This window comes from Elgaria multicarinata, chromosome 3 (assembly GCF_023053635.1).
Source record: "Elgaria multicarinata webbii isolate HBS135686 ecotype San Diego chromosome 3, rElgMul1.1.pri, whole genome shotgun sequence".
Lineage (NCBI taxonomy): Eukaryota > Metazoa > Chordata > Lepidosauria > Squamata > Anguidae > Elgaria > Elgaria multicarinata.
The window spans coordinates 157,836,145-157,849,607 of record NC_086173.1 but is presented as its reverse complement, the minus strand read 5'-3'; the positions used below and the strand labels follow the sequence as shown (position 1 = coordinate 157,849,607).

The following is a 13,463-nucleotide window of genomic DNA, read 5'->3' as shown; positions in this document are numbered from 1 at the left end:
GCATTGGCAGCACATGATAAGAGTTTTAATCGGGTCCTGGGATTTCTTATTGTTGATTGTTAAAATTCTTTAGGTATGCGGGCGTTGTCTGTACGTATTTTTTATATATATTATGTGCAATATTGTATTTTTAAGGTTTTTAATTTTTGTAAACCGCCCAGCGAGGCGGTTTACATTGGGCGGTATAGAAATGTAATAAATTAAAATACAATGGTTTTCCCAAACAAGTCTATACAGAAGCAAATGCCACAAAATTCAATCCCATTAAATATTAGGATCACAGCCAAAGCCAGTCTACGTCTTGCTAACAAAAAATGAAAATGGTTTCAGAAGCTGTTTGTGTAGAATTCAGGAAAAGGGGTCAGCACCCAAAGGGCCCTGGGTCAAATCCAGCCCCCGAGAGATTCATCCTGGTCACTCAGTTTACTTATCCAGAATCTAAACTGGGGCAGAAAATGTAGCATCTGTGATACTCGAACCACTTTGATGAGGATTAGGTGTTGACTCACCTTTCCTTACTTGCTGCTTAGAACTGCCTCTATGTTAAAAAAAAAAAAAAGGTATCTGATAGGAGAGCAGAAATGATGTCAATGTTGTTAATGGATGCTTTGATACTCAGAAAAATAGTCTAAGTGAAACTCTTCCCACACTTAGGCATTTCATAAGGCCACTGTCCTCGGTGAGTTCTCTGATGCCCGATCAATTTATCTCTCCGAAAAAACCTCTTCCCACACTCTGGGCACTGGAATGGTTTCTCTCCGGTATGTATTTTCTGATGTCTCAACAAACTCCCACTCCGACTAAAGCTTTTCCTGCATTCAAGACATTCAAATGGCTTCTCTCCCGTATGAATTCTCTCATGTTTCTTCAACTGTGCTCTGTCACTGAAGCATTTCCCACACTGAGAACATTTGTACAGTTTCACTCCAGGATGAATTCTCTGATGATTGGTTAAAGCTTTACTTTTAGGGAAGTATTTTCCACAGGAAGAATGGATTCTCTGATGGCCAATCAAATGCTGTCTCTGCCTGAAGCATTTCCCACATTGAGAACATTCGTAGGGTTTCTCTCCAGTGTGGATTCTCTGATGTCTCATCAAGCTTTCTCTCCAATTGAAGCTTTTCCCACACTGAGAACATTTGTACGGTTTCACTCCAGTATGAATTCGCTCATGCTCCTTCAAATGGGCCCTTTGTCTGAAGCATTTCCCGCACTGAGAACATTTGTATGGCTTCACTCCAGTATGAATTCTCTGGTGATTGGTTAAAGCTTCACTTTTAGAGAAGCATTTTCCACAGGAAAAACAGACATACGGTCTCCCTTCGGAGTCATACAGTTTCTTTCCTGCGTGGTTACTCTGATGTCCAGACGCATCATCCCTTCTCATGAACTCTGAGACTTCATTTTCTTTCTCACCTGTCTTGGGACTCTCGTGTTTCTCAAGGTACGTTTTTTTCTGGAAACTTTCCCCAGATTCATGGTGATCTTCTCCGGTATGCATCATAAGAAGTTCTGACCTGTAGTGGTACCTCCTCCCATACTTGGAAACTAAGGGCATTTCTTCTCTCTGGGGCGCTGTGGCCGTTAGGCAAATAGAAGCTGCGATATCTTCTGCGAGCTCACTGGGTTCCTCCTCTTCCTTCACTGGGTTCTCGTCTTGTTGCCACGGGGCCTCGCTTCCCTGTCTGTGGGTTTCAGCTGCCGCAAGGATGTTCCTTTTGGGAATTTCTGCAAATGTGCCGTGTGATTCCTCTGGCCCCATTTCTCCCTGCTGAGAGCTCTCTGTCTTGATCAGACTTCTCTTCGCATCACCTGTGAAGACAGAGAGAAGAATTTCGGTCGTGCTCTGGAGACTGCGGTCTCCTATTGCTACCTCCCCTCCCTCACCAGTTGAGGGTGTGTCTAAACTTGTACAAATGATGCAAAAGAATCCAAAGTGCGTATCTTTCCACACACACCCTCCAGTTTCTGCCTAATTTATTCTGCTGCTGCTGGACTGTGGAGGAGGTAAAGAGTTCTGCAAGAGGCAGCTGGACAACCATCTGTCAGGGATGCTTTAGGGTGGATTCCTGCATTGAGCAGGTGGTTGGACTCGATGGCCTTGTAGTCCCCTTCCAACTCTACTATTCTGTGATATCCTGGTCCAGAGGTAACAACAGGGGCTCCCATGAACCTTGTCCATCCTCACATCCCCCATGTCTGCCCACCAGGGCAACCAGGCTGTTTTCTGTCCTGAACTCAGGCCCACAACCATATTGGAAAGGAACTAAATAATCTGGTGTCCTCCAGGACTTCCTGGGGTTGGCAGGACACCACTTGCTCTAGGATCTTGCTTACGAAAAGCAACGGCCTTCAGTTCTCTTCAGTCAGCTATGAAGTTCCCCACCACAAGATGGCCACCAATTTGGATGGCTTTAAAGGTGGGCGAAGACAAATTCACGAAGGAGAAGGCTATCAGTGGCTACTAGTCCTGATGGCTATGGGCTACCTCCACGATCAGAGGCAGTAGGTATACCAGTTGCTGGGGAACATGGGCAGGAGGGCTGTGGCACTCAAATCCTGCTTGTGGGTTTCCCTTGGGCAGTTGTTTGGCCACTGTGTGAACAACGCTGGCCTAAATGGACCCTTCGTCTGATCCAGCAGGGCTCTTCTTATATTCTTATATTCTTAAGGTCCAATGTTTAAGCCATCCTTCCCAACCTCAGAAGACAGAAAACTTATGAATGTCCGACAAGTGTGTTTTCCCCGCTCTTCCAGAACATTTGAGAACTACAAGTTCAATCGCAGCTTTTAAAGCTCAGCTAAAAACTTTTCTTTTTCCTAAAGCTTTTAAAACTTGATGTTGTTCGGACTTTATACTGTTAGTTTTACCCTACCCTGTGCCTGTTTGCATTCTCTTCCCCTCCTTATTGTTTACTACAACTTTATTAGATTGTAAGCCTATGCGGCAGGGTCTTGCTATTTACTGTGTGGTCTGTACAGCACCATGTACATCGATGGTGCTATATAAATAAATAATAATAATAATAATACTATGATTTTATTAGATTGTAAGCCTATGCGGCAGGGTCTTGCTATTTACTGTTTTACTCTGTACAGCACCATGTACATTGATGGTGCTATATAAATAAATTAATTAATAATAATAATAATAATAATTCAGTGCACCGGAATGGTTTCTCTCCCGTATAGATTCTCCGATGACCAATAAAATGTATTTTCTGTCTAAACCTTTTCCCACATTGAGAGCATATGTATGGTTTCTCTCCCGTGTGAATTCTCTCGTGTCCTGTTAAGTCAGCTCTTCCAATGAAGTTTTTCCCACATGCAGAACACTCACACAGCTTCTCCCAAGTGTGAATTCGTTGACGTTTTATTAATTCTGTCCTACCACTGAAGCTTTTCTCATATGTAGAACCTTCATGCTGTTTCTTACCTGAATGAATGTTCTGATGTTTCTTTAAAGTTTGTGTATGCCTGAAGCTTTTCCTATCCTCAAGACGTTCAGAAATTTTATTTTCTGTGTGGCTATTGTGAAATCTAATAAAATCGTCCTTCCAATGCAAAATTCCCTCTCTCTTCAAAGTACATAATGACCCTGTTCGCTCTACACACTGAGGCTCATTGTAGGGTATTTAAGCCCCAGTAAGCTGTGGCATGAACTCGGAGCAATTTGAACCCCCCCAATCAGGGATTGTTGTATCCCTGATTAACCAGCCATCAGAGGTTAAGTGAGGGTTAAACAACCCCCACATAACCTACAGCAAGGATTTGACCGTCACTATGGCCAGGTTTGGACAACACAGCAACCCCCAATCAGCGGCTGCATATTCAAAATGGTGTCTGGCATGCGCCACAACTTATCAAGGTTAAATAATCCATGACGAGACTTCGTGTCATGTGAACCAGCTCATTATTCCTCTCTTATACAAACATTCCCAGGTTTATCAAGGCAATGTTTTGCCTTGATGTCTTTCCTGCATGCAAGACATGAAATTGGGTTCTCTTCAATGTGAATCACAACAACACCTGACTTGTAATTGTATTTTTTCTCCCAGATATGGAGAACCATGGTTTCCATGCTGCTGTGAGCACCGGAGAGGTTTTGCCCATTATTTATTATTATTTTATTATTTATTGCATTTATATACCGACCCATAGCCATTTTCTGGGCAGTTTGCAAAGATTGCTTTCTTTCTTTGCCTTTGGTAGCAATTTCTCCCTATGCTCTTTGGACTCACGTCTCTGCTTATGAATTTCAGATGTCTCGGGAAAATCCCACTGATACATTTGTGCTAACGACTCATGCATTTCCTCTGACTCTCTTTTCTCCTTGTTACCTGGAGAGACAAAAAGAAATATGGTTCTGGTATTCTAGATACCTCTTTCTTAGACTTCAACATTCTCCTCGTTGCTGGCCTTCTCTCCTGCAGACCCTCCTTTCCAGGGCTCAATCCTATGCATGTTTAGACAGAAAAAAGATCCTACAACACTGTGCTCAACATCTAAGGTCCTCCTCTGAGTGCCAACTCCGAGGGAAGCTTGGAGGATGTCAACAAAGGAGAGGGCCTTTTCAGTGGTGGCCCCCCAATTATGGAATGATCTCCCCGACGAGGCTCACCTGGTGCCAATGTGGTTATCTTTTCGGCGCCAGGTGAAGACTTTTCCCTTCTCCCAGGCATTTAACAACATATGCTAAGTTGCTGGTTTTTTAATGGACCCCAGAACTGTTGTTGTTTAAATGGATACTGTTGTTTTTATATTTTTTATGGTTTTAAATTTTGTATAGTTTTTAATGTTCAGTTTTTAACCTCTGTAAATCGCCCAGAGAGCTTCGGCTATGGGGCGCTATATAAATGTAATAAATAAATAAATAATAAAATAAACACCCAGCATGCCCTAGCCAGCATGGTTGGCTCGAGGGGTGTTGGGTGTTGTAAGACTTCCTTTGTCTCTAAGAACACATTGCTCCTCTTCTTACATCTGTGCGGGGTTCTGCTGCTGAAACAGGTGGATTTTCTGGCTTGCCCAAATTACAAAAATCACGACAAATATGGTTATTTTATTAAAATCTGCTTCAGCTAATCATGGAGAGAAGGAACTATAAGGAGCCAGTATGGCGTAGTGGCTAGAGTGTTTGGCTGGGAGTCGGGCGATCCGGGTTCTAGCCCCCACTCGGCCATGGAAACCCGCTGGGTGACTTTGGGCCAGTCACTGCTTCTCAGCCCAACCCACCTCACAGGGTTGTTGTTGTGAGGATAACATGGAGAGGAGGAGGAGGATTATGTATGCCGCCTTGGGTTCCTTGGAGGAAAAAAAGGCGGGATGTAAATGTAATAAATAAATAATAAATAAATACTGGTTATAGTGTGGGAATGGGAGTTGGGAGACCTGGGTTCTAGTCCCCACTCAGCCATGGAAGCTCAATGGGTGTCTTTGGGCCAGTCACTGCCTCTCAGCCCAACCCACCTCACAGGGTGGTTGTTGTGAGGATAAAACGGACCATGTAAGCCTTGAGTTTCTTGTAAGAGGAAAAAGGGCAGGATATAAATGTAATAATGTTTTTGTCTTGTTTTCAAAATGGGACACTGAAGACCAAACCTACATCCTCCTACCCTATTGATCATGTTTTGCACTCTGGTTTCCTGGAGAAGTAGACAACTCAAGAGACTGAAAACCCTGGGAATTGTGTTCTGGAAGACCAAAGGTTTCCGCACCATAACACACACACACACACACACACACACACACACACACACACACACATATAAATCCAGGTTGCTATGGTGGGAGGGGAAATGATAATTTCTGCTGGAAAGTTTCCCCCATGGTGGGAGCTTTGTAATGTTATCTCCAATATGCTTCAAAACTTGAACTGTAGTGGTGCTGTCTACTATATTCGGAAAACATGGCCTTTCCCCTGCTTGTGCGTGTGTGTGTGTGTGTTTTGTGCCAAGACCTTCTGCAAACTCATTAATTCTGAACTTTTAGAGCAGCCTTCCTCAACCTGGGGCGCTCCAGATGTGTTGGACTGCATCTCCCAGAATGCTGGCTGGGGCATTCTGGGAGTTGTAGTCCAACACATCTGGAGCAGCCCAGGTTGAGGAAGGCTGTTTTAGAGGCTCCTTCTCCTGGACTCACCTCTTTCTTCCATCACTGGCACATTCCTTTGGCTCCTCTCCGGCAGCGTCCCGGAAATTTCCTCAGGCTTGTTTCCCCCACACTGAGTATTCTCCACCTTCAGCTGACCCCCCTTTCCGTCACCTGTAGAGACACGGAGAGGAATTTTGCCCGTGATCACTCAAGTCCGTTGTAGACTCTTCCGATACCCTTCCTGCTGGTTTTCCCTTCTGCTCCATTCCCTCTTCCTCTGTTGCATCCATCTCTCCTCCCCTCCACCGCCCCTGCTTCCATCCAAGGTCTCTGTGCTGAAAAATGGAAAGTCAATATTTTGTGCCATTCTAAGATGGATTCTGCTCCAGGGCAAGGGGAATTTGACCGTTTGCAAAAATCAAGCAAATGTGACTGTTTGGGATAACTTAACTTTTGTAAACCGCCTAGGGAACTTCAGCTACGGGGCAGTATAGAAATGTAAGAAATTATAGTAACAACTTAGTCTCCATCTGATAGTTTCAGGGTGTGGGTGTGGGGAGGATATGGAATTCATTGAAGACTTGTCCCCAGACCAGAGGAACTTTTTATTCAGCCTCCCTTCTCCCTGACACAATATCCTACAGTTAAACCAATAAGTTAAAACAGCTTTAGGGCACAATGCCGGCTGGGGAATTTTGGGAGTTGTAGGACTTTTTTCTGTCTAAACATGCCTAACATTGTAGGACATTTTTCTGTCTAAACATGCCTAACGTTGTAGGACTTTTTTCTGTCTAAACATGCATAGCATTGTAGGACCTTTTTCTGTCTAAACATGCATAGCATTGTAGGACCTTTTTCTGTCTAAACATGCATACCATTGTAGGACCTTTTTCTGTCTAAACATGCATAGCATTGTAGGGCTTTTTTCTGTCTAAACATGCATAGCATTGTAGGACCTTTTTCTGTCTAAACATGCATAGCATTGTAGGACTTTTTTCTGTCTAAACATGCATAGCATTGTAGGACTTTTTTCTGTCTAAACATGCCTAACATTGTAGGACATTTTTCTGTCTAAACATGCCTAACATTGTAGGACATTTTTCTGTCTAAACATGCCTAACATTGTAGGACTTTTTTCTGTCTAAACATGCATAGCATTGTAGGACCTTTTTCTGTCTAAACATGCATAGCATTGTAGGACCTTTTTCTGTCTAAACATGCATAGCATTGTAGGGCTTTTTTCTGTCTAAACATGCATAGCATTGTAGGACCTTTTTCTGTCTAAACATGCATAGCATTGTAGGACTTTTTTCTGTCTAAACATGCATAACATTGTAGGACTTTTTTCTGTCTAAACATGCATAGCATTGTAGGACCTTTTTCTGTCTAAACATGCATAGCATTGTAGGACCTTTTTCTGTCTAAACATGCATAGCATTGTAGAACTTTTTTCTGTCCAAGCATGCATAGCATTGTAGGACTTTTTTCTGTCTAAACATGCCTAACATTGTAGGACATTTTTCTGTCTAAACATGCCTAACATTGTAGGACATTTTTCTGTCTAAACATGCCTAACATTGTAGGACTTTTTTCTGTCTAAACATGCATAGCATTGTAGGACCTTTTTCTGTCTAAACATGCATAGAATTGTAGGACCTTTTTCTGTCTAAACATGCATAGCATTGTAGGGCTTTTTTCTGTCTAAACATGCATAGCATTGTAGGACCTTTTTCTGTCTAAACATGCATAGCATTGTAGGACCTTTTTCTGTCTAAACATGCATAGCATTGTAGAACTTTTTTCTGTCCAAGCATGCATAACATTGTAGGACCTTTTTCTGTCTAAACATGCATAACATTGCACCTGTGGGCATTTTACCAATCTCATTCAAAACCCATGTATGGCATTTTCTCGTGAAACCGCAAGACGTAGAGATGACCGCCAATTTGGATGGCTTTAAAAGGGGAATAGATAAATCCATAGAAGAGAAGGCTGTCTTTGACCCTGTTCAGACAATATGCTAAGCCACAGGGATTAAGCATTTTGAGCTAAACATTGTAGCTTAGCACGTTGTGCAAGCCATGAGTTAGCGTGTCGGGTGAACCAGTCCTAACCACGGTGGCTACATAACCACAGCTTAAACACACTCACTAATCATTTGCTGCAAAAGGGTTAGTAGCTTAACCATGGCTTAGCGTGTTGTCTGAACAGGCCCAATGGCTACTAGTCCTGATAACTCAATGCTACCTCCGGTATCAGAGGCAGTTTGCCTAGGCATACCACTTGCTGGGCAATATGGGCAGGAGGGTGCTGTCCTGCTTGTGGGTTTCCCATTGGGGCAGCTGGTTGGCCACTGTGTGAACAGAATGGTGGACTAGGTGGACCCTTGGTCTGATCCAGCAGGGCTCTCCTTATGTTACTATCATACACATATTTATGATTTTAAAGAGGTCCTCTCTTTCTGTCGATCTTTCTATCCACTCTTTCAAATTCATAGAACGTCTGCTAGATCTGCTGTTGTTGACTGGACCTCAGTGGAAGAGACACTTACCTACAGGCTGCACTCTCCCACCATCCTTCTGCAGGACTTGCCAGAACATGGTCTCTTGGCCAGGCCGACTCGGAGTTCGCTCAACTATGTGTAAAGATGCAGTTACCGTTTTAAGGTCCATCAGTCCCTGGAAACAGGAAAAATAAAACATTGCCCCTTGACAACAACAACAGTTTATTGCGGTCAATAGACCATTCCAGCAAATAAAATTTTTACATACAAGCAAACTGCAGCTGGACAACCATCTGTCAGGGATGCTTTAGGGTGGATTCCTGCATTGAGCAGGGGGTTGGACTCGATGGCCTTGTAGGCCCCTTCCAACTCTGCTATTCTATGATTCTATGAACATACCATCAACTATTAAAAATCAGGCGATCATAGAAGATCTAAAAGAAATGGCCAAGTTCAAAAACTTGGCCACTTGCTCAGTGACTGATTTCTCTATATTACAAAGTAAAAGAGACGTTAAGAATTCAGTTGGGTGACCAGGATAAGATTGTAAAATAGGGTTTAGAAGATCGTTTCTAGCCCCTAGATAAAATCTACAAAACAGTAAAACATGAGATACAGTTTCCACTTCACTATTGTTGCAGGGGCAGCATCTGTTGAGCACTGGAATTTTATTAAATCTGCCCTCCAGAAGTTTGGAGGGAAGGACATTAAGTCTGGCTAATGAAAATGCTCTCCTGTATTTAGGAATAGTCAACCAGCGTAGATATGGCATCCCATCTTTACAAAAAGAGGCTGGTAGTCCTAGGGACACGGGGGAACATGGGCCCCGTGCAGCACTCTGAAGGACTTGCATATCTATATCAAGCAGCCTCTTGAGTTCCTGCCACACACTGGTGTGTGGCTAAAAAAAAAGAAAAGAAAAGGCAAACTCCATATTAGGTCTAACTAGGAAGGGAATTGAGAATCAAACTGCCAATATCATACTGCCTTTTTACAAATCTATGGTGCGACCAGACTTACAATACTGTATACAGTTCTGGTCACCACAGTTCTGGGGAACACGAGCAATAATACATACTTTTTGCTATAAAGTGATTATTATTTCAACTCCAAAAAAAAACTATCTTTATTGTATTTAACAGAAACATTTCATACTGGACATGGGAGCTTGTATTATCTAAAGGTAGTAGTTTCAGCTTACTCAAGGGGCTCTCCATATATTGGGTCGTAAAAATAAAAGATAAATGTATTTCTGAAAAAGTAACAAATAGCTCAGCAAGGCCCTATGCTCAGTGAATTCCAGGAACTAAAGAACGTTGACAGCAAGCGCAACATGTTTATTCAATAAACCGTAGAGTTCCAAGACTAATAGTAAAACCTCACCTGCCATGTCCCTGGCTCAGCCTCTTTCTGGCTCAGGAGGAAGTCCTCGGCCAGGGCCACGGCCTGGGAGCAGGTGTCCGGCCCTCCTGCTCGGATCCAGCCCTGGAGGTCCACTGGCAGGCTGGCCAGGAACTGCTCCAGGATCAGCAGCTCCAGGATCTGCTCCTTGCTGTGTCTCTCCGGCTTCAGCCACTGCCGGCAAAGCTCCTGGACTTGGCTGTGAATCCTTCGCGGGTCTCTGACCTCCTGGCAGCAGAATTGCCTGAAGTGCTGGCGCTGCGCCTCCATCCTCAGGGCTTCCCCTCGCAAGATGGCCGCCTTCACTTTCCCATAGTCCTCCTGATCTCTGGCTTCCAGGCTCCGGAAGGCCTCTTCTGCTTCCCCACTCAGGGCTGGCAGGAGCCGGGCCGCCCACTCTCCTCTAGGCCACCGGCAGGCCTTGGCCACTTGCTCAAAGGAGGCCAGAAAGGCCTTGGCATCTTCCCACAGGACAGCCTCTGACCTCCCTGGACTTCCCTCTGCTTTGTGACTGGGCTGCATTGTTTTCTGGAACTCCTGCCATAGGGTATCCCAGCGCTGTTGCAGCCCCTTCGACAATTCACTCTTCCCATCATGCAATACTCCCCCTCCTGATTGATTTGTCACATATGCTGCTTGAACTGCACTGGTGGCTTTTCCTTTTCCGTTTTGTCCTTCGGCTAATTCTGGATCCACAGAATTTTCTTCCGCCATTGTGTCTCCTTCTCCACTTCCAATTTTGTAAACAGAGAGCACGCAGTGGCCCTTTTCAAAGATGGGATCCAGGCAAAATCCTCTGTTCTTGATCCCCTGAAGTCTTATTAGGGCTGCCAGGGGTCCAAAGCCATTCCTGGGTGTACCTGAGTTTCTTCCTGAGCTATAGAGATACACAATAGAATGTGAAAACATCAGGAAAAAAGAAACCGGAAGAGATGGCCACCCCAAAATACATTCCTTTCCCTTCCAAAGATTAGTAAAGGTATCTGGTCAAGAGGGCAGGGCTCCTGCAGCTTTAACTGTTGTGATGAAGAGGGAATTGCACCAGGCGCTGCATGCATACAAATGACAACAGTGCATAGTTTAATTATGGAACTCACTACCACAAGATGTACTACACCAACACCAACACCCCAAAAAGCTAGTGGCCATCCTATTTAGCAAAGATATTGAGGAGTAATGCCATTAAATAAATCTGTTTCAAAAGTTCTGGTTGCCTCATTGTAAGATAAATGGTGATCATGGAGCTTTAAAAAAAAGCCAAAATTTACTGGGGCAGAGCACCTGGTGTGTATTAGGGCCGGAGCAAGCACCATGGTGCCTGCTAGACAGTATGGATCACAGTTCCTCTAATCCCCGATCATTGGCCCTGCTGGCTGGGGCTGATGAAAGTTGTAGTCCCAAACATCTGAAGGGCACCATGCTCTAAAAGCCTCCTAATACCGGGGTATCAACATGCCGCCCTCCAAATGTTTAGGATTTCCGCTCCCAGCTTGGCCAATGGACAGGGCGAATGCTGGGAACTGTAGTCCAAAACATCTGAATCAATCCTTTCTGCCCAGCCCAGGGGAAGCTGAGCAGGTGTAGCTTGCCAGGCAACTGTTCAAGGCGCAGGAGGAGGCCAGGAGGAGTCCTAGCTGCAATCCTGGCCCACCAGCCCCCCTGTCGCCTTGTCCGCCCCCAACAACAACAACAACAACAGCAAGCGACGAGGAAGCGGGTGTGACTCTTCGCTCCTCCTCGCTCGCCCCAAGCACTCACGCCTCCGGGCCGATCCGCTCGGCTGGGGGGCTCGGGCAGGGGGCGCCCTCTCGCCAAGAGCCGGACGTCGCAACTCTCTGGGGCGGCAGCCGCCCGCCGGGGCTCGTGTCGCTCGGCGTCTCTCGGGCCGCTTTCGCCGCCGCCGCCGCTGCTGCGTCTCCTGAGTTAATGGCGGAGCTGCAAAGGCAGACGAGGCTCCTGCGCACGCTCGCCCCCTGCAGGACGACGACTCGATCGTTACACGGAGGCGAAGGCGATCGGTGGCTACTAGTCCTGATGGCTATGTGCCACTTCCAGCATTCGAGGCAGTAAGCCTGTGTGCACCAGGTGCTGGGGAACATGGGCGGGAGGAGGGTGCTGTTGCACTCATATCCTGCTCGTGGGTCCCTGGTCGACAGCTGCTTGGCCACTGTGTGAACAGGGTGCTGGACTCGATGGACCCTAGGTCTGATCCAGCAGGGCTCTTCTGATGTTCTTAGGATGTCTTCTGCTCAAAACCTTCCTGAATTCCCCGCCCCCCTTATTCCTCCTGCTCCTTCCCCCCCCCTCCACCTCCACAAAAGAAAAACTGGTGTTTTATACCAAAAAGTTTCACATTTTAAGCCTGCATATAAATGATTAAATCTATATTGTTTTCATTTTTTAAAAAAACTATAAATCAGTTGTGCTACTTGAAGATAATGATAATGAAGAAAAGGTGGGTCTGGAAGCATCCTAAATCTCACTGGATCTTGACTTCTGAGTAAACCTGCATTTGGGGGGGTGTCACCCTCTTATGTGGGCATTCGTCAGATGAAGTGGTCACCTCATGCTGTGTAATCAGATAAAACCTTGAGCCGTAGTGCAGAGAGGACAGCACCTTGGAACCAAAGTCTGGGGTGGGTGGGTGTTTGCAGCTCAAGCGGGCCCCCAAATGACTACACAAAAGAGGAGGTGTCAGGGCAGCAGGAGCAAACTCCATTTTATTCCTGTAGTAATTATGATGCTAAGATTTAAATAAGTTTACAATGGAAAACTGCACATGCGCAGAGTATTTTTTCACAAGAAGAGCCCTGCTGGATCAGACGTGTCTAGTCCAGCACTCTGTTCACACAGTGGCCAAGCAGCCGTCGGCCAGGGACCAACAGAGCAGGACACGGTGCAACAGCACCCTCCCACCCATGTTCCCCAGCAACTGGTGCACACAGGCTTATTACCTCAAATACTGGAGATGGCACACAACCATCAGGGCTAGTAGTCATTCATAGCCTTCTCATCCAGGAATTTATCCAACCCCTTTTTAAATCCATCCAAATTGGTGGCCATCACCACATCCTGTGGTAGTGAATTCCATCATTTAACTATGTGCTGTGTGAAGAACTTCCTTTTAAACGTCCCGAATCTCCCACCAATCAGCTTCGTGGGATGACCCTAGGTTCTAGTATTTTGAGAGAGGGAGAAAAATGTCTCCCTGTCCACATTCTCCATACTATGCATAATTTTGTACACCTCTCTCAGGTCTCCCCTCAGCCTCCTTTTTTCTAAGCTAAACAATCCCAGCTGTTGTAACCATTATTATTTATTTATTTATTTATATTTATTTATTTATTAATAAATAAATTAATTTATCCATGCTCTGATAACCTCTCGTTTGGATTACTGCAATGCGTTATACGTGGGGCTGCCTTTGAAAATGGTCCGGAAGCTTCAACTGGTGCAAAACAGGGCA

At 45.1% G+C, this 13,463-nt stretch overlaps 2 protein-coding genes across 2 annotated transcripts in view; both read right to left on the bottom strand.

Annotated features, from left to right (window-relative positions):
• Positions 1–122: 122 nt before the first annotated feature.
• On the bottom strand, positions 123–11,887 carry LOC134396146 (zinc finger protein ZFP2-like). The gene is made up of 6 exons (XM_063122534.1): positions 11,756–11,887; positions 9,980–10,874; positions 8,645–8,771; positions 6,142–6,264; positions 4,242–4,340; positions 123–1,812 (listed from the first exon to the last, which is right to left on the bottom strand). The coding sequence occupies exons 2-6, from the start codon at positions 10,709–10,711 to the stop codon at positions 629–631; spliced, it is 2,265 nt and encodes a 754-aa protein (XP_062978604.1). The 5' UTR covers positions 10,712–10,874; positions 11,756–11,887; the 3' UTR covers positions 123–628.
• The window catches only part of LOC134395622 (zinc finger and SCAN domain-containing protein 21-like), a 22,918-nt gene continuing 21,206 nt past the window's right edge, over positions 11,752–13,463 (bottom strand). The window contains exon 5 of the mRNA XM_063121781.1: positions 11,752–11,915. Coding sequence (XP_062977851.1) covers positions 11,752–11,915 — 164 coding nt within the window. The remainder of the gene's footprint in view (positions 11,916–13,463) is intronic.